The sequence below is a fragment of the Sceloporus occidentalis genome, unplaced genomic scaffold, assembly GCF_023333645.1.
Source record: "Sceloporus occidentalis isolate IW3139 unplaced genomic scaffold, rSceOcc1.0.p SCAF_215, whole genome shotgun sequence".
NCBI lineage: Eukaryota > Metazoa > Chordata > Lepidosauria > Squamata > Phrynosomatidae > Sceloporus > Sceloporus occidentalis.
The window spans coordinates 707641-727753 of record NW_028317195.1 but is presented as its reverse complement, the minus strand read 5'-3'; the positions used below and the strand labels follow the sequence as shown (position 1 = coordinate 727753).

The following is a 20113-nucleotide window of genomic DNA, read 5'->3' as shown; positions in this document are numbered from 1 at the left end:
CTCAGGAGATGTTGCTGAACACATATTGGGGTGTCGTGTGACAGCGGCATATACCAGGAGCTGTAAATTCATACATAACATAGGTGTGTGGGGGAAAAATACACACAAAAGAATACTACTGCAAACTTTGAAAAAATTCTGGTGGTAAAATGTGTGCATGCAAAGAGTTAAAATACCAGCATTTAAAATACCCTGGTGTGTCTAGTTTTCAAAAATACATGGTTTTGTTGGGCACACTGAAATGGCCCAGCTCAAAGATGTACCAAATAGGGCATGGGCAGTGGATCCCCAAATGCCAAAGTTCAACATTGAAAAATGCGCATGTCCCTAATGTGGCCCTTTTGCCCCCAAACAGCCAGGCAAAATCATTCATGTGAGGTATCGCTGTACTCAGATGTTGCCGAACACATATTGGGGTGTTTTGTGATAGTGACATATACCAGAACCTTTTAATTCATACCTGAAGTAAAGTGTGTGTGACAAAACAAATGCAAAAAAATGACTACCACAAAGTTTGACAAAGACTGGTGGTAGATATGGTGCATGGAAAGAGTTAAAATACTAGCATTTGAAATACCCTGGGGTGTCTAGTTTTCAAAAATATATAGCTTTATTGGGCATACTGAAATGGCCCGGCTCAAAGATGTACCAAATAGGGCATGGGCAGTTGATCGCCAAACGCCAAAGTTCAACATTGAAAATGCGCATGCCCCAAATGTGGCCCTTTTGCCCCCAAATAGCCAGGCAAAATCATTCATGTGAGGTATCGCTGTACTCAGGAGAGGTTGCTGAACACATATTGGGGTTTTATGATAGTGACATATACCAGAAACTGTTTATTCATACCTGAAGTAAAATGTGTGTGAAAAAACAAATGCAAAAAAAATTACTACCATAAAGTTTGACAAAGGCTGATGGTAGAATTAGTGCTTGGAAAGGGTTAAAATACTAGCATTTGGAATACCCTGGGCTGTCTAGTTTTCAAAAATATATGACTTGATGGGGTAAATTGCATTGGCTGGCTTCAAAGATACCCGAAATGGCACATGGGGGGAAGAATTACCAGATTTGGAAAAAATGGCTTTGAAATAGCAAAACGCTACCTGTACTTATTGCCCCATAATGTGTAGAAAAAAAGCAAAAAAACATAAAAACATTGGGTATTTCTAAACTCAGGACAAATAGTAGAATCTATTCAGCAGGTTTTTTCATTACCTATGATATATTTTAGATGAGTAAAAGATTTTTTACCATATTTTATACTTTTTTTAATAGTAAATAATATGATACAATCAAAACAATGTCATCTAAAGAAAGCCCTTCTTGTCCTGAAAAAAACAATATATTATGTGTGTGGGTTCAGTAAACGGGAAAGAAGAAAATTACAGCTAAACACGAGCAGCGCAGAAATTTTAAAACGGCCAGTCAAGAAGGGTACAAAAAGTAAAATCAGCCTTTGTCACGAAGGGGTTAAACATCTGTACAGACTCCGATAAAACTACCTCTGCAGGCAGAGAATTCCACATCCTTATTGTCCTTACTGTAAAAAAACCCTTTCCTCTGCTTTAGTCTAAATCTCCTTTCTTCCAGTCTAAACGCATTATCACGTGTCCTATGCATAGTCCTGTTTATGAACAGATTTCCACACAATGGTTTGTATTGGCCCCGAATATATTTATATAATGATACCCTAACTTCATAACTTATTCTGGATTTTTTGTTATTCTGTCTCTCACTGTTGAAATAAACCTACCATTAAAATTATAGACTGATCATGTCTTTGTCAGTGGGCAAAAGTACAAAATCAGCAGGGGATCAAATATTTTTTTTCCTTCATTGTATATAACAAATCTTATGTTAGTATTACAATTGAATTTTGGTATATTCTAATAAAGGTTGATGTCTGAGATGCATGTAATGACAACTTCTCCAGCATCCCTCTCACATCCACTTCCAGTTGCTGCAGTCAAAGAAATAAAGATCTGGAAACAGAAGCAGCTGCAATGTTTGGCTTAAAGATAGCAGTGGTAGCTTCAAAAGCTCTTTAAGCTGCACCTAGAATAATCGTCCAGAGGGATAGCCGATCTCTTTGTGGCTCTAGCCACAGGGGCATCCATGTTAGGGCAAGACACAACACCAAGAAGTCCTAAGAAAAGGAAAAATTTTTAGAACCACTCTTGGAGACCAGCAGTCTTCTATCTCATCATCAAAATGCAGCCGGCAAGGCCCTTCTATGACCTCTGAAAGCCACAGGTTCCTGCAAGGTTCCACTGACAAGCACCTCGGTGCAGCCTAGGAACACCACAACACCCTCCCAAAGGCCAGTGGTAAATCTCTTTCTTCCCCCTCTGCCCTGGTATCAGCAATCCTCCCAGGGGCAGGCACAGAGCAGCTCTCCTGCTTCCCATAGCAGGGAGAAGAGCAAGGATTCTCTAGCTCAGAGAAAACAAACAGGGGATGACCAACTCTACCCAGTATAGGGTAGGAAGAGACTCAGAGGGTAAAGATGAGGCTTTGGGGATTTATAATTTCCTGCCCTATCTGGATAGGCAGAGCAATCTCCTGTATGATGTTACCGGGAGTGACATGGAACCATTAATTTATTTTCCTTGTCACTTCCTGGTAGCATAAGAGTTGGCTCCAAACAGCTTCTAAAACTCTTCTCCCTAACATGGATTTGTCCAAACGATAGCGTCTGACGAAGGTATGGCGGCTTGCAAATCTGATCCATGGGAATCCCAGCAGCTTCAGCCAAACATTTCATGACAACCTGGGTGGAATGAGCCTTAAGACTTAAGGGGGGGTTCCTCACCAGCAACTTCCGGGAGGAAACCTCAGACAAGAGAGAACAAGATTCAGGTCCCAGAGATCTCTTGAAATGCCGTACATCTGGAAATGGCCTTCATAAAATGTCTAATCCAAGGGTGCATAGCCAATTGCTTGTTCAGGAGACAACTGAGGGCTGCAACATAAAATTGTAATAGAGAAACCACCCATCTGTGAATGCATGCTGAAACACAAGGAACAGAAATTATTCCAGATTTTATCATACCGGAGATTAATAATGCTTTTTGCTCTTTATTAAAGTATCAGCAACATCTTCGGAGGGACCAGCCTGAACTAATCTTTGATCTTGATGCACCTTACTTCTAAGGGGATCTGAAGGGGCACCTGACATAAAAGCACCAGGCTTAAAATAGCCTCAAAAGCTTTCTTAGCTGCCATTCTGCTACAAAAGATCTGTAGTGAATAGCCCCACATTTAAAAGCTGATGGAAGTACATCTTGTCACGGTCAGGACTACTTGCCAAGCCGTGACTGTGTGGAGGGCGTGGGCATGAAGGGGTTAATAGCGCCAGGCCTCTGGATTTACTAACTACACCCCTTAACAAGGCATAAGTTACACCAAATTACCCCCAAATCCTGCCTGTATTCCCCCAAGTAGTCTGCCACCACTCACGATTTTGATACCGGATTCGTGAGAAATCCGAATTAGAACATTTATCTCTATATATATATATATATTAACCCACCGCGGGCAAACAATATATATATAGCGTGTAGAACTTAATAACAATATGGTAACGTGTTTTCCTCTCTTAGGGTTTGTGGATATCGATACTAGAGCCCAAAGACAGACTTAGATTATGAATATTTTAATAACAAAAAGACAAAGATTACACAGTGCCACAAGTACTTAAAAACAATGGGAGTTAAACACAGGACCCTCACTCACGAGTTTCTCCAATAAGTAGGCCTGTAAGTCCAGACAGTTTCTAGATGTTGTTCCGATCAGTGTATATTATGGAGTTCTGCTTTGAGGTCGCTGCATTGCCCCTAAATCAGACTCTGTTTCAAGAAAGTGAGAATTCTTACCTGGGAATTCCTTTTCCTTGTCCATTTCCAAGGTGGCACAAGAGAAGAAGGCTCCGCCTACCAGGTAAGGCAGGAAATACTATAAAAAAAGGAGACCTCCCCCTTCCTCCCCAGTGTGGTTAAAAAGAAAGACTCAGACAAATAATAGACAAGCAAAAGTAAATTTAATGGGTGGGAGTAAAAGTGTGCCACCTTGGAAATGGACAAGGAAAAGGAATTCCCAGGTAAGAATTCTCACTTTCCTTGCCATTCCAGGTGGCACAGGAAAAGAATTAGCGAGATAGGGAGGGAAGGATTCCAGTCTGCAGGACACGACGACCAAATTGAGACTCGTCAGAGAGATGAAGATTCAGCCTGTAGTGCCTTACGAACATATGAATCGACCTCCAGGTCACTGCCTTCCAAATGAGAGACGGATTCACCCCGGATAGTTCAGCCCAGGAAGTTGAGATGGATCTGGTCGAGTGTGCCTTCAGGCCGGAGGGAGGTACTCTTCCCGCGGAGATGTAACATAAGGGGATTGCGTCCTTAAGCCAGCGGCTTACGGAAGCCCTGGATACTGCTCTGCCCTTGCGGGTCCCCGCAAAGGACAGGAAGAGAGCGTTGGATTTCTTCCAGGCAGACGTACGCGAGAGATAAGACACGATACACCTCCGCAGGTCTAGCGAGTGGAGTTCCAGCTCCATGGGATTCTTGGGATCCGGACATAAAGTAGGTAAGACGATCTCCTGATCCAAATGGAAAGGCGAGACTACTTTAGGGAGGAACTCTGGTGGTAAACGGAGGATAATGCAGTCCGGCAGAATCCCGAGAAAAGGTTCCACTCTGTAGAGAGCTTGGAGCTCACACACCCTCCTAGCAGAAGTGAGGGCTACTAGAAGGACAACCTTGTAGGTGAGCAGCTTTAGAGAGGTATCCTCTAGAGGCTCAAAAGGAGGCGTGGTGAGTTGGTGGAACACGAGGTTAAGGTCCCAAGGTGGAACCGACGGACGGAGCCTAGGGCGAAGTCTGCACATCCCCTTAGAAAATTTGGAGATCCAGGGATGGGAAGCCAGATTGGAGTCCAAGAAGTTGCTGAGAGCTGAGATCTGGACCTTGATAGTAGCAGGTTGTAACCCCTTATCAAAGCCGTCTTGTAAAAAGCGCAGCACCTCACGGATGGATGGAGAGGATACTTCGTGCCCATTGCTCCAGGTGATGAACGTTTCCCAAACCTTCTGGTATTTAGCACTCTGGAGATAAGGGGAAGCGGAGGAAAAACATACGCGAGATCGAAGTCCCAGGTCTGCGAGAGTGCTTCCAGGGCTCGGGGACGGCCGACTGGAGAAAGAGAAAAAAACTCCTTTACCTGTTTGTTTAGATGCGTGGCCATCAGGTCTATCTGAGGAGTACCCCATTTCTTTGTGATGAAGGCGAAGACCCTTTTGTTTAAGGACCATTCTCCCGGTCCTGAGTTCCTGCTGAGGTAATCCGCCTCCTGATTCAGTGAACCCTTGAGATGAACCGCGGAGAGAGTGCAGTGACTGAACTCCGCCCATCAGATCTGAGCAGTCAGGGTCTGCAGGCGCCACCTTGTTTGGAAAGATAGGCCACAACGGTGACATTGTCTGAAAGAATCCTGATGGACTTGTGTCGCAGGATTGTAGACCAGAACCTTAGAGCCCTCCAGACCGCTAACAGTTCTAGAAAATTGATGTGCAGGTCTGATTCCTGAGGAGACCAAGTTCCCTGGGTAATATTGCTTCCCATAACAGCATCCCAGCCTCTCAAACTAGCGTCGGTGGAAATTACCACCCAGTCTCTCGTCTGCCAAGAGACCCCCTGTGAAAGATTCTTGGCTTCCAGCCACCATTGGAGTGACTCCCGAACGAAGGGAGAAAGTCGGACCTTCTTGCGAAAGGACATCCTGGAGCGATCCCAGTGATCCAGCAGGAACTGTTGAAGAGGTCTTGCGTGAGCAAGTGCCCAGGGAACCGCTGAGATGGAGGAGGTCATTAGACCGAGCAATGACATGATGGCTCTGATGGACACTGACTTGTTAGTTAGGACCGCGTGTGTGAATTCCCTCAATCTTAGGATCTTGTCCCGAGGGAGAAACGTCTTCTGTACGTGTGAATCAAGGATCATTCCCAGAAAGGTACGACGTCTGTTTGGAAGCAACTGTGACTAGAGTCTGTTTACTAGCCATCCTAGGTTGTGGAGGGTCCTGAGAGAAAACTCCAGATGGGACTGGAGCAGAGTTGCTGAGGCCGCTACGAGGAGCCAATCGTCTAGATATGGGACCACCTTTATGCCTCAGAAAAGCCACGACCACCGACATGAGCTTCGTGAAGATCCGAGGTGCTGAAGCAATTCCAAAAGGAAGAGCCAGAAACTGAAAATGTCGAATACCTTGAGGTAATGGAACGGCCAGACGGAGGAATCTTTGGTGGTCTCTTCTGATGGGAACATGTAAATAGGCATCCCGCAGGTCCATGGTGACCATGAAGTCCCCCGAAGAAATGATCTCTGTGGCGGACTTCAGGGATTCCATCCGGAACCTGTTGTATCTTATACAGGTGTTCACCACCTGTAGGTTGATTATTAGCCTGAATTTCCCGGATGGTTTTGGCACGACAAAGACGTGGGAGTAGGTTCCCTCTCCTATCTCCTGATGAGGAACCGGGACCAGAGCCCTTTCGTGAATTAAGTTGTTGAGTGTGGAGAAGAAACCCGATCTTTTCCGAGGATCTGCAGGGGGCATGGACAGCAGGAATTTCTGGGCAGGTAGGTGAGTAAGCTCCAGAGCATAGCCTTGCTCGATGATGCGAAGGACCCAGGGGTCTGAGGTGATCTCTTCCCAGGCATGAATGAAACCGGTCAACCTGCCCCCTACCTGCAGCCTGCTGGCGTCAGACCCTTCCTGCTTTACCGTCCCTGCCTCTTCCTCTCTGGAATCTTCCTCTTGCGTAGGGTTTACCCCGAAAGGACTGGTAGTCTTGATTGGAGGTGGAGGGCCTGTAGGACTCTCTGTCTCTTGGAGCTCTGTAATAATTTGACCTGAAACGAGGTGGTCCTTTCCTCTGAGGTAACCAGTGCTTGTCCCCCGTTGTGGATTCTAGGATCATGTCGAGATCGCTGCCGAAGAGGTGGCTCCCCTGGAACGGAATGCTGCACAGCTTGTGTTTAGAGGCATTTTCTGCAGACCACGACTTAAGCCAGAGCGCTCACCTAGAAACCGCAGTGGCTTTAGCAGACGTACGGACTGATTCAATGGAGGCATCGGAGATGAAATCAACAGCTAAGCAGGTGTCAGACAGGTTTCTTGCGACCTGCTCAGTCCCTGGAATAGCTGCAAGGTCTTCCACCGCCTGTTGGAGCCAGATTTGAATGGCTCTAGAAGTTGACGACATAGCAATAACTGGACGAAAGTTCGCCGCTGCTGCTTCAAAAAACCTTTTGGCGGCATTCTCAGCCCTCCGGTCCATGGGGTCTTTGAAATGGGACGCGTCCTCCAACGGAATGGCTGTTTTTTTCGTGGCCTTGGCTACTGCGGTGTCGACTTTTGGGACTTCCCAGGCCTCAGAATTCTTATTATCGAAAGGAAAAAGCTTCTTGGTTCTGGGGGATGTGAAGAATCTCCTGTCAGGATATTTCCACTGCTCCGTGATAATGGCAGAAAGTGAATCGTGGACTGGAAAGGTCTGCGGTTTCCTAGAGTGACCCTGAAAAGGATCTGGTTTTGCAACTGGTATGTCATCCTGTAGATTCAAAGTAGATCTGACTGCAGAGATGAGTTTCCCTGTTTCTTCGACTGGAAAGAAAAAGGTTTCTTCTTTAATCTCCCCGTCCTCATCCGAAGACTGAGGGTCATTCGACTGGTAGTCATATTCAGAAAAAGGACCCGAATAATCTTCGGGTTATCTGGGAGATAATTTGGTGGACCCTGCTGGTAAGGTTGTTGCTGGGGTACAGGTGCCTGAGAGGAGCTTGCCATGGCTCAAAAACAGTCAAAGGTAGACTGAAGTTCCCCCTTCAACCAGGAGGTAAATTCCGTCGTGGAAACTTCTTTAGGCCGAGAGCAGGAGTTGCACGTTTTGGCCGAAGGGTCATGCAGGGTCTTTTTGCAGGATGAGCAGGCTTTGTGTTTCGTCTTTCCCACAGATTTCCTATGTGGGGAGGCTTCAGGAGGGATATCCTGATTTTTGTCTGACATGACTGAGGAGAAAAAACATAAGATGTAACCGCAGAAAAACAATGGCATAGGCAACGTAAAACTCCTTCCAAGCCAAGAGGGCACACCTACTTGAAATGGCAGTAAACAATCCTCAGGCACAGGCATGCACAATTGCAGAGTAGTAGATACAACACTACAGCACAGAAACGAAGAGCAAGGAAAGATCTTACCCATTCTGGAGTTTTATACAGAGGCATTTAGGTGCCCAGGACCGGACACCTCACACCGGAAATTCCCAGCCAATTGACCTCTCGTGACCCCAGGTCGCTGCACCGGAAGTGAAGCTGAATGAAGATAGTATGAACGTGTGCCGAGAAACCGGCACAGCCGGTTAGAGATCTCCTCCTGCCGTGCCGCACTCTGAGGATTCCCCGGGACGGAGTGAACCGGAGCCCGAGGATACACATCCCAGTGAGCCCCCTGGGCTGTGGGCAGAGCCGAACGAGGGTAATCATGACACATTTAAATTTATGCATATGAAAGGATATGCAGAATATTAATACAGTAAATAGTAACATGTGTAATGCAATTGCATACATATAGATTATTATGCACAGAGCAGTGATATTACATATTGCAAATGCACACACATCACTACAGAACGTCTACAGTTGTACAAGCATGAAATTGGGCACAAACATTTTTTATATAAACCAAGGGGTAAGATATCTGTCTCCACTACAATGTAGTGCGGAAAACTAAATAAAAAGCACGTACGGAAGGATATCATCAATAATAAAAACAAGATAGCTAAAATACAATATGCACACAAGTGAGGGAGATTACAGGACCACTGAAAGATCCCTATCTTCATTATGACCCTTAGGCGATATGGGTCCTAATTTCATAAACCACATGGCCATTTGATCAAATAGACCACTAAGTCACTTAGGCAATATACCTTTCATTGGACGTGTGAAAACTTTATTGACATAATTGCGATTGATGCATGAAGAATGAGATTCTAAACTGCATCTTTCAGAAATGATCTAAAACATTCAGCCACATTCAAATCAAGCCATTTAGATTTTTAACAACAAAAAAAATCAGTTTTTCTTTGTTGCAGCAAATCTGATCAGTGGACATTTATTCTTCATTGTAATTCACTAAGTTCACCAATATTCATCAAAATCTGCAATACAATGACTACACACACATCCCTACTTACAGAGCATATAATGGAATTTGCACAGTATGTCACCAAGGCTATTTACTAGTTAGGCCTCCCGCCATATGACACACAAAGCACGTTGCAACACAGCTCAGAAGCCAGCTATTGACAGTCTAAACAAGTACATACAACCATATTATTTGCGTACAATCAATAACTGAACCCTCGCTCTATACACGTGCTTGCCCTTTGTTCCCTCACACCTCGAGGGCACCAATTTGGGCCCGCGTAATGAGAGCGCGCAGCCACTCCTCTTTCTACTGTTGCCGCGAGACTGCGCGCGTCGATCCCTCAGAGAATGAGCGCGAGCCTTGTCCCCTCCCCACATCCCGGTGACGTCACGCAGGCCTGGAGAGAGCGCGAGGAGTAGCGGTAGAGAGCACTTTAGCAGCGAGAGCTTTGCGGAGTGTTTGGAGAGTCGGGGGAACCGAGTGACAGGTCGTGCAGAAACATGTAAGTAACGGCTTCCCGAAGCTTTAAAGAGGAAGGCGCAGTGAGTAGACCTGCAGACATAATGGAGCCTCCGAGTGACGGTATTCACCTAATCACTTTGTGTGTCACGGGGGCCGCCATTAGATCGGAGGCCTATGGCGTGCAGAAAGGCTGGGTTTGGTCTTCTTCGACCCGGCTCATTTTCATTTTATACGAGGCAGCATCTGTCATTAGTCCCAGAGAGGTTTATATGGGATATGTACCTGCTGCGCGTTTTGAGGGAGAGCCCGGCTGCGAGCGAAGCCGCTTTCCCCGTTCGGGCAGCATGTCGTACAATAGCACGCGAATTAGTACGGGGTTCGCTGGCCGTTCTCAGGGATGGGTTTCTTTCGGAATGACGGAGACATGTGTCGCCCCGGTGGCGGAGGAGGAGGAGGAGGCGGCGGCGGCTGCTGCTGCTGCTGCTCTTTAGCGAAGCATGCCGGCCTTCTCTCTAGAAGCTTCTGTCAGCCCGTGTGCGCCCTGGGGCTACTCAGCCGCCTCCGGGATGTGCAGCTCACATAATCCTTTTCCTCCATTCATTAGTGCAATGGCTGCTAGGCCCCTAACCTGCAATCCTCGCACTTTCACTTTAAAGCTTTGCACCTTGGGCGGCCGATTCACATATCAGCATAAAAATACATCTCCGACCTTATATTTGCGATCTACTGATTGATGAGAATCAGAAATAGCCCCTCTATGCCGATTTCGAATTCTAGGTCATTGCAGTCGGCATGCCAGCACTAATACAACGTGCTTGTATGATCTCATAACGCTTTACATTGAACAGTGCTTTTCTGATGGTCATGTTTTATTTTAGATTATACACACTCTGCGTATTGGATTTCTAAATAGGTGATGCCATTTGAACTACCTTAGGGCTTTTGTGCTTTTTTTTTTGGTTTTGCTTTTATATGAAGACATATATTTACAGCAGTGTCATGTAGCAATATGTAGATTATGCATCCTTAAAGTGCACCTGTCATATGATAAGATGTCCTCATACACATGATATTGATGGATAAAATGTCACAATAAATTCTGCAAGCAGATCTGGGTGAAACTGTTTACTGTAAGATTGCCAGTTTAAGTTTATATATATCGCATTGGCTGGAGTGTGAGTACACATGCTCAACTCGGTTTTGGTGTGTCATCCATCATACTGTGTATGGGCCCAACCCAAGTACACTGCTACAACCATAAGGAAGGTATATTTTATACATGTGCCTTAGCACCTTTCCTAGCTCAACTTTGTGTGTCTGTAGTATTAGGTCTATTACACTCATATAAGTATAGCAATTCTGTACGTGAATTGCTGAAACAGGGAGTGCTTGTGATTATCCCCTTGGTAGGCTATTATGTACGGTTTCTATAGTAGTGGTAGCCCACTCTTCCTTAAAGCCTGGATTCGTCACTGAACCCTGCCGCAACCTGTTTGTGATTGGAACAGAGGTGTGGCTGACAGGCTAACGTGATTTACAAGGGTGGGTCATTTCTTTGGTTACTGTGGAGGTAAGACCACTTTCCACACTGCTCCAGAGTCAAGTTTTATACACAGCTGCCAGTTTATCTACTGTGAAGCTGCATTTACCATTACAGGTATGGTAGCAATCCGTAGACGTTGCTGAATTAAGATACTTGTGTAGTGGGGATCTCTGTGAAATGTGGTCCTATCGTGTCATGAAATCCCTTGCCTTTTTATCTGAGAATGTTTAATAGTACATCAGTGAATTACCAGATAGACCACCACCTAAAGCTAAAGCAGGGTGTACACATCGACAAAAAATATCAGATTTTCTAAAATCTGTATTTTTTATTTCAAATCTAACCTAAGAGTATAGTAGTCAATTTGCATTATTTTATTGCAGTTCTACCTCTTCCGTTATAAATTGTACAGTACCAAATGTTTGTTGAATTACAACATTCAGCTTCTCTTGAGCTGAGATTGTATCTGCAGTTCCTCCCTAGATATTTTACCACTTATTATACAGCAGGCATTAGTTTCAAACATATGATAAAGCAGCAAACTTGTTGCTTGCATATGCACTAAAAAATAAAATAGGTTGTATACTTTGAAAAAAAAAAGGGGGGGGTATGCATTGCTTTAGACAGCAGAAGTAGAATCACAGATCATTTAGAATTTGACTGACCCTGTTTACATAGAGTAAACTATAACATGCTTCTCTAGAGTATACTTATAAAATAAACATATCAAATAGTTGTTAAAATGACAAAGGTTTGTTTTTTCTTTTTAACTTTCAGGCAGTCAGCATCTGCAAAGTGGTACGACAGAAGGGACTATGTCTTTGTTGAATTTTGTGTCGAGGACAGCAAAGATATAAAAATAGACTTTGAGAAAAACAAATTAACGTTCAGGTAAGATTTCAACTGTGAACATCCTTAATGTCAACCTGTATATTTTGGTGTTTGTGCTGTGTGCTTGCAACAGTTAATTCTGTTGTGCTGGGGTTCATGTTAAATTAAATCACCCTTTCTTATCGAATAGGCAAGCTGCATTGGCGGTGCTTAAAGTATAGTGGTTTAAGGCCATCATATGTGGAACTATTTCATACTTACATGGCAAATTCATTCACACTAACTGCACAATTAAAAAAAAAAGTGTAGTATCCCAGAAGCGCAAAGTGTTTTCTACATAATTATGTAAGATACACAATTGTGAAAATATGTATAGAAACTACAGAATATATTCAGACTACAGCTCTCAAATTGCAGCTTCTATATTGCCTCTTCAACCATAAACTGTTTATGAAATCAATGCAAGGCTTAGTTTTAAATTCAATTCTTCTCACAATTGTCTGCACGCTTTTCCCTTTTAGGTTTAACGTTTTATTTCTCACTTTGATATAGTATTTATTGTAAATATTTATGCTGTTAAACAGGATATTCTGTCTTAAAATGTAAAGCATAGTATATCTGTTAATGTTATTGAATCTTGTAAAAACAGTCGCTGATATCGCATATGGAGCAGCTTTTAAAACTCCATGACCCAAATCTGTGAAGCAACAGAAATCATGCGCTAAAGTTTTCATGTTGCATAAATATATTGTGCCGTGTCTGACAGACATATTAACTTTATTTTACAGTTGTCTTGGGGGAGCAGATAGTCTTAAACATTTAAATGAAGTTGAACTTTTCCAGTCCATTGAGCCCAATGTAAGTTGGTTTTGCTTCCTTCGGCCTCCATATTAAACTGTTTATCTGTGGGGTTTTTTCCCCCCTGTAACCAATTTAGAACCCATTGTTCTTATGATTTGTTTGTGCAAATTATTCTAAAATTTACAGATCGCTGAACAATGCGCTATTCGAATTTTTTTTTTATTTATTTCTTAAAAGGTATTTTTACAACCAAATTTGTATTGTGTAAAGTTTTATAACTGTTTTAATAAGAAATGCCTTTTAAAACATTCATATCTTTGAAATAAGTTTCTTGCTCTGTTGCATTTAAAGGGATACCATATTTCTAGGGCATCTATACTGTGTTATAATTGTGTTGCAGTAACTTTTTACACTGTAAGTAAAAACAATATATTAAAGGTAAAATATTTAGTAACAGTCTTATTTTAGGTAGTCAAATCACATTATATTTTCATTACATGGGTCTGGTCCTAAAAAGCTAAATTCCAAGCTTTGGGAGTCTGTAGACAATATACACTCATAATAACCTGTAATCTTTGCTGCATGTTAGTATGAGCACTGGGAAGAAGGTCACTAAATGCTTAAAAAAAACTAAGTTATTGTTAAGCGCTGGGTTGTTTTCGTTTCTCAACAGGAGTCCAAACATAAGAGGACAGACAGATCAGTTTTATGTTGTTTAAGAAAAGCAGAATCTGGGCAATCTTGGCCGCGGTTGACAAAAGAAAAGGCAAAGGTATCTTTAAATTTTCCCCAAAGTCTTTCCATCTGTAAATACATGTGAGCCCTTTTCATCTTACTGTACCACTAAACCTGACTTTAGGTTAGGTCACGTTTTTCTAGTGGAGGTTTAGACCGATATTGTTAGTTTTGCTATAGTGAGATTTACACTTTACCTAGGAAAACCTATACATCTTTACAATTAGGGATGCACCGAAATATCGGTGGCCGAAAATCTACCTCAATCCACGGGGCAGTTGCTGCTGCTGCTTTCCTCTGCATTGCTCGTACTTTGTGCGAGCAACGTCTCTTGTCCCACCCAGGGGAAGCAGGAACCCAGTGGAGTCATGTGAATTTGTCACATGACTCTGCTCAGTTCCTGCTTCCCCTGGAAGGCACAAGCAACGCACAGGGAAGCAGCATCCCCTGCGGAAGTCTGCGAGCGGCACCGGGAAATCTGCAGTTCAGGTAAGAGGGTGGGGGAGAGTGTAAGAACGAGTATGCCTGATTGAGGGAATGAATGCGTATCTGTGAATGTTTGTGAATGAGTAATTTAACAGATGTGTGCGTGTGGGGGCATGGCACAGGGAAGCTGTAAGTGATGTGCAGACCCCATCCTGCAAGGCAGCTTTTTATCTGTGCTGGCACCATCAATGCATAAGAGGGCAGCTAGCCAGGTTTCAGCATGTATTGGCTGCTTATGCATGATAGTAGTGTGATTGCTATATAAAATACAAATGATTTCTAACAGCAATCACACTCCTATCATGCCCAGGTATACCCAGATTCCAGCATGTACTGGATGACTTGGCATGATAGGAGCGTGATTTCTACCAACAATCGTATATTAATATTGTGTGTGTATATATATATATATATAAACAGGGCTCGACAAATCCCAAGTCGCCATGGCAACTGATAATTTTGTCCTGGCGCCTAGGTGTTTGTGAGCCAAACCTATAATTGGGTTTAGGATCCAGATCCCCCGCGCCGTTGCAATGGACTTGGATCCTCCTTTCCGGCAGCAGCGGGCGTCTGTGCGATGCAGACAACCCCGCTGCTGCTGGCGGCTCCGCCCACGAAGGTCACTGAGTCACGCTGGCCAGCTGACTCAATTCTATTTCGGATCAACAGGGACGGCTTCTTAAAATGCCACCCCTGTCTATTTAAAGTAAGCCAGCCGGTGCCGCTCAATAACTTTCGCGGGTGGCACCAGCCTTCTGTGGGCGGTGCCAGCCCCGTTCAGTGAGGGGGGTGGGCGGAGCCGCCGGCAGCAGCAGCAGCGGGAATCCAACAGAGTGCACATCGGGGTCAGGTAAGTTTAACTAACTGGGGGCATGCTTGGCAGTGGGAGGCTGGGACAAAGATTCTTTGGGAGACTGGGGGCAAAGACAAACTCTGTCCCCAATTTCCTATAGGCATCTTTGTCACTAAATAGCTTCCCATAATCTCATGTTTAGTGACAGATGCCTATGGGAGACTGGGGGCAAAGGCAAACTCTGTCCCCAATTTCCTATAGGCATCTTTGTCACTAAATAGCTTCCCATAATCTCATGTTTAGTGACAGATGCCTATGGGAGACTGGGGGCAAAGGCAAACTCTGTCCCCAATTTCCTATAGGCATCTTTGTCACTAAACATGGGACTATGGGAAGCTATTTAGTGACAAATATGCCTATGGGAAACTGAGGACAGAATTAATTAATGGTAATTAAAAGTATGCACTGGTGCTTTTTAGTGTGGGCAAAGTGCTGGGGCAAAGTGTAAGTGCAGGGTAAAGTGTGAGACTGAGTGCTGGGCAGAGTGCTGCATTCCCTCATACTATTTTTTTTACTGAACATGAGTCTTTCCTCTTTAATGTAAGCTTTTTGTGTTTAGTTAAATGCGCAAAACTTTTGCTATACTGGGGGAAGTATTCTTTTTTGCTGGAGATTTCAGACATTAAACTTTCCCTTTAAATTTTCAAGACTATTCTGATGAGTGTAACGTGAAGTGCATGATGGATATCAGCATGTTACCTAATTATTGGTGCTCACCAGCCAATTTTGCCAGCTTATAAGCTTTCATAAAATGGAATCAACATTTTAATTTTGCTAATGAATGGCAGACATACTACAATTTCAACCCTATTAACACTCGTTTAAAAAAGCATGTTTTGGTTCTGAAAAGGCAAGTTTGGAAATGTTAAAGATCCACCATTTAGTTTTAAAGTTGAAGAATACTTTTCAATATCAACTTTTGCCTTGCAGTATTACAAATTCTGATAATTTACAAAAATGCATATTCTAACAAAACAATTTTACAGCTCAACTGGCTTAGTGTTGATTTCAACAACTGGAAAGATTGGGAGGATGATTCTGACGAAGATATGTCAAACTTTGACCGCTTCTCAGAGGTGAGATATAGACTGTTCACTTTTTCCCAGTGTTAACTGATTTTGATGGCTGTTGGGTTCTTATGTTTTACACTAAGGACACTAAGCACTAAGGAAACCTTTAATAGTGTTTACAACCAGCTATTTTAAAGGGGAACTGTAGCTTTGAACATATTTAGTTTAACCATTAACCTCACTAAAGTTGAGATCTGTGACTGAGTGACGGGGCCAGCATTATCTATTTCCCACCTGAGATTCCCTCCTGTCTCTGCACCCGGTCTCAGAAAGGATGCTGAAACTAGAGCTGCAATTAATGGAATCATTGCATAGACCCATGGTGTACTTATTAGGCAGATTTAAGTTTATATTGCTTATTATAATCTCAATTTATATGAGATAAAATATCCAAAACAATTACACAGTCAGTAAATTAGTAAAATAATTTTCTTATGGTAAACATAGTAACAGTTCCCTGTATATTCTAAATGCCGTTTAATGTTTTTTTCCTTAATAGATGATGAATAATATGGGAGGAGATGAGGATGTAGACTTACCAGAAGTAGATGGTGCAGATGATGTAAGTTTTCAAATTTCCTTTTTACTAGTTTTCTGAAATGTGGATGATTTTTGGATATCGTTCTCTACTACACATCTGTACAAAAGTGCTGAAGTACTGTGGACGTATTACACCAGGCCAGAATAACAAATGGGCAAATGGCAAATGGCGGCTGCTCGGGTCATAAGTATACAAGCTAAACTATTACATATGTTGGCGTCCAGTCAGAGAAAGCTCAGATACACTTTTTTTTTTGTTAGTAGGTAAATTAACCCATTTGTGACAATAGGACATACTATTACATCCTATAAAATATCATTTAGAATGCTAAGGCATAAGAGTACATTGTATGTTTTTTCCTCTGACGGTACATAGAGATGATTATGTAGCCTGAGGTCTCTGATCCTTTGCTGATGTGTCTGTGCTGATACCGCCAGAAACAAAGTAGAAAGGTTGCCGGAGCGTCTATCTAGACTTTCCTGAGAGCTCTGATGACCCTCTCGCCGCACAAGCTGGTACGACAATGGAGACCTACTTACTGGTCTCTCTTATTAGTGCCAGTGGATCAAAGTGAAATGTTTTTCTCTTTTTATATATATATATATATATATATATATATATATATATATGTGTATGTATGTAAGCTGCTCTTTTAGTATGTTATTTTAGCTTCATTTGCAAGTTGGCTGATTCAAACATTTAAAAGAAATTGTCTATGGTGTTTGTGGTGAAATCTGTCTTGGTGAAAAATAATTTTTTTATTTTACCTTTTTGTTTAGGATTCACCTGACAGTGATGATGAAAGTAAGTAATGTCAAAATTAACTGTCATGCCACAAACACCCAGCTGTGGCAGAATTATTCTCAAAATCTTTTTCTGTTTCCTCCTAGAAATGCCTGACCTGGAGTAAGAAGATAACATCTTTTTGGGAAGGGGTGGGGGGTGGTTAGGAAAATTAAATTGGTTCACTTTGCAACAAATACCTACACCCAAGTTGTAAATACAGTTTACTGAATACTTCCAGTCAACCTTGTTAGTCAATGATCACCACCTGGCCTTTCACCAAAGGTAGAGATTTTAATTGCCCTGGGCACACATCAAATGATTTAGCACCACAACACTTCTTAAATAAAGTACAATTGAAAGGGAAATTCACCCAAAAATGTTTTCTGTTTTGTGTAGTTGCAGTGGTTTGATGTTAGTGGTAAAAAAATTTTAAGAGCTTTGTTTTTTAAGGGGAAGTCATAGTTTATCTTTTAAGATGCATCAAAAAAAAAATAATATATTATATATATATATATATATATATATATATATATATATATATATATATATATATATATAAAAACCCCTTTCTAGAAAAATCAGGTGGCTTGGAATCAGTGCTGATCAAAAGATCTCTGAGCAGGTGAGCACTATACTGAAAGGTATTGTAGTAAACTTACTGTCTTCATCAAAAGTATAAACTCCCAGCTTCCGGTACTGCCATTTGTCTTTTACCTTGCTTGTATCTGGTTCCAATTGAGCTAAACTTTTTTGAGCTTTTAATGTAATTTCTTTAATGCAGTTATGGGAAAACGTCAACTTCAATTGTCAAACGCGTAAATTAATTTCAGTAAAGAAATCGGGTGGCTCACTGCAAGAGCAATGTTACTGCCTGTGACAGACTAGATTATTATCTACAACCATAGTGCTGGCTGCTCAGAAAAGGATGTTTGTAACTAAAGGTGTAAAAGCTTTCTCAACAATGTCAGGGGCAATTTAACTTTCGCATATTCAAAACAAGCCAACGTTATTTTAAGGTTGTTGGGAGCGGCCATCAGTCATTCCTTGCAAACTAAGGCTGAGGTTGCCTACCTAGCTTTAGCCTTGTGTCCTGAACCAAGTCTGTATGGTACACATTGTGAGTGTAATTAAACACTTTATTTTTGTGTAATATGTAATCACTAAAGTGTGTTTCTGATCACATCTGTTTGTTGTGGCACTGCTTAATAATTAGTGAATCCGTTCAGAGAAGTGGAATGAAAAGTAATGTACTCATGAACAGCGGTAGTATTGAAGTATCATTACATTTTCAAAGATTGCTTCATGAACGTCTGTTTCCATACAGAGGTACTATATTAACCTAAACATATATATAGTATAAACGTATTGCCCATTGCCAAAACAATTTGGGCACAGAATTACAATACAAATATAGGCATTAAACAGATAATGTGGGCAGAAATTGGTGTTTAATTTTATTCTAAGACACAATAGTCATTCCATTTAATCTGAAATGAAAATTGCAGCTTTATATTCTTTATGAAGTCTTAATTTGTCTAAACTTGACTTTAAAGCATTCTTACATTTATAATAAAGTAAAATACCTTAATTATTCCATCTGAGTGAAGGAACTATGAAGTACATAAATCCCTTATGCGAGCTGCCAGTTATTGTGATTTTTTTTTTTTTGGCGTAATACATGTATGTTCAAGGTCCTTCACTCTTAAGATTGCTATTATGCGAGACCAAGAGTTTTGAATACTCTTGCTGAAACACAGCCTTAAAAATGTGCTCTTACAGCATAACTGACATGTACTTCAGTATGGTAACCGATAACTGGTAAATATTCCACCATATATATACTGTAGGGTCAATGGATTCTGTTGCAGTGGTTTTTTTTTTCTTTTGAACATTACATGCTGGATGAGAAACCGGTCATATTTTATATATAAATCTGAGTTGGGTTTGCATTCTGTGCACCTGTCTGCTTTGTTAGCAAAATGCTTACATTTTAGTCCACCGGTCCTTGTGTTGATAATGGAGACTGCAGACATGAGATGGTTGTGATTATAGCAACATTGCAACCAAGCCTACTCGTATTCCACCTGTACACTTTTTCTGAATTGACCCCTCTGAATCTCTACCTTTGATGTGTTTAGCCAGTTGTACATTTTCTCTGTACATTTAGACCAAATTGTATTTGCATTATCCATATATATATATATATATAAAAAGAGTAACAATGTTAATACACAATTGTTTTCTTTTTGATCAAGTAAAGCCTAAAATGTATTGGAAGTTGTGAGGTTTTTTTTTGTCTACATTACATTATTTCTAATAAACTGTTGAGACGTCATGATTTTTTTTTTTTTTTTTAACAAGCATTTATGTTCACATTAAAGCTGTGCTGAGATTTTGGAATCTGGCTGTAATATTCTTCCACTAAATGTTTTGGATTGAAATGTCCGTCTCTATATATAATCGAAGAAATCCAGGCACCATTTACCTTGTATGTGAAATAATGCTTTTTAGCACCAGAGGTTGGGATGCATTCTTCCTATAGTTAGATTTGGATGAAAACCATTTAAACTGTTTACATTTTACCTAGGGGAACCTATAAATTGTTTTATTCAGGGCACATTAAGCTATTGAGTGCATCAGTTCACCTGATATAGGGCCAAAAATGCCAAAAAAAATCCACCCTTGCTAACACCAATACATTTAAAAACAAATAGTGAAAGTAATGAAAACTAATTTTCTATAAAGCCCTCACCCCCATAATAAATGTATTGTATACAATTAGTGGTACATTT

General features: G+C 41.8%; 1 protein-coding gene across 1 annotated transcript; it reads left to right on the top strand.

Moving 5' to 3' along the window:
- The first annotated feature begins 9776 nt into the window (after positions 1 to 9776).
- Positions 9777 to 17445, top strand: LOC149277392 (prostaglandin E synthase 3-like). Its single transcript, XM_089502979.1, has 8 exons — positions 9777 to 10024; positions 11996 to 12109; positions 12838 to 12907; positions 13524 to 13622; positions 15911 to 16000; positions 16494 to 16556; positions 17315 to 17339; positions 17426 to 17445. Exons 1-8 carry the CDS (start codon positions 9777 to 9779, stop codon positions 17443 to 17445), a joined length of 729 nt encoding a protein of 242 aa, XP_089359105.1.
- Positions 17446 to 20113: the final 2668 nt, after the last annotated feature.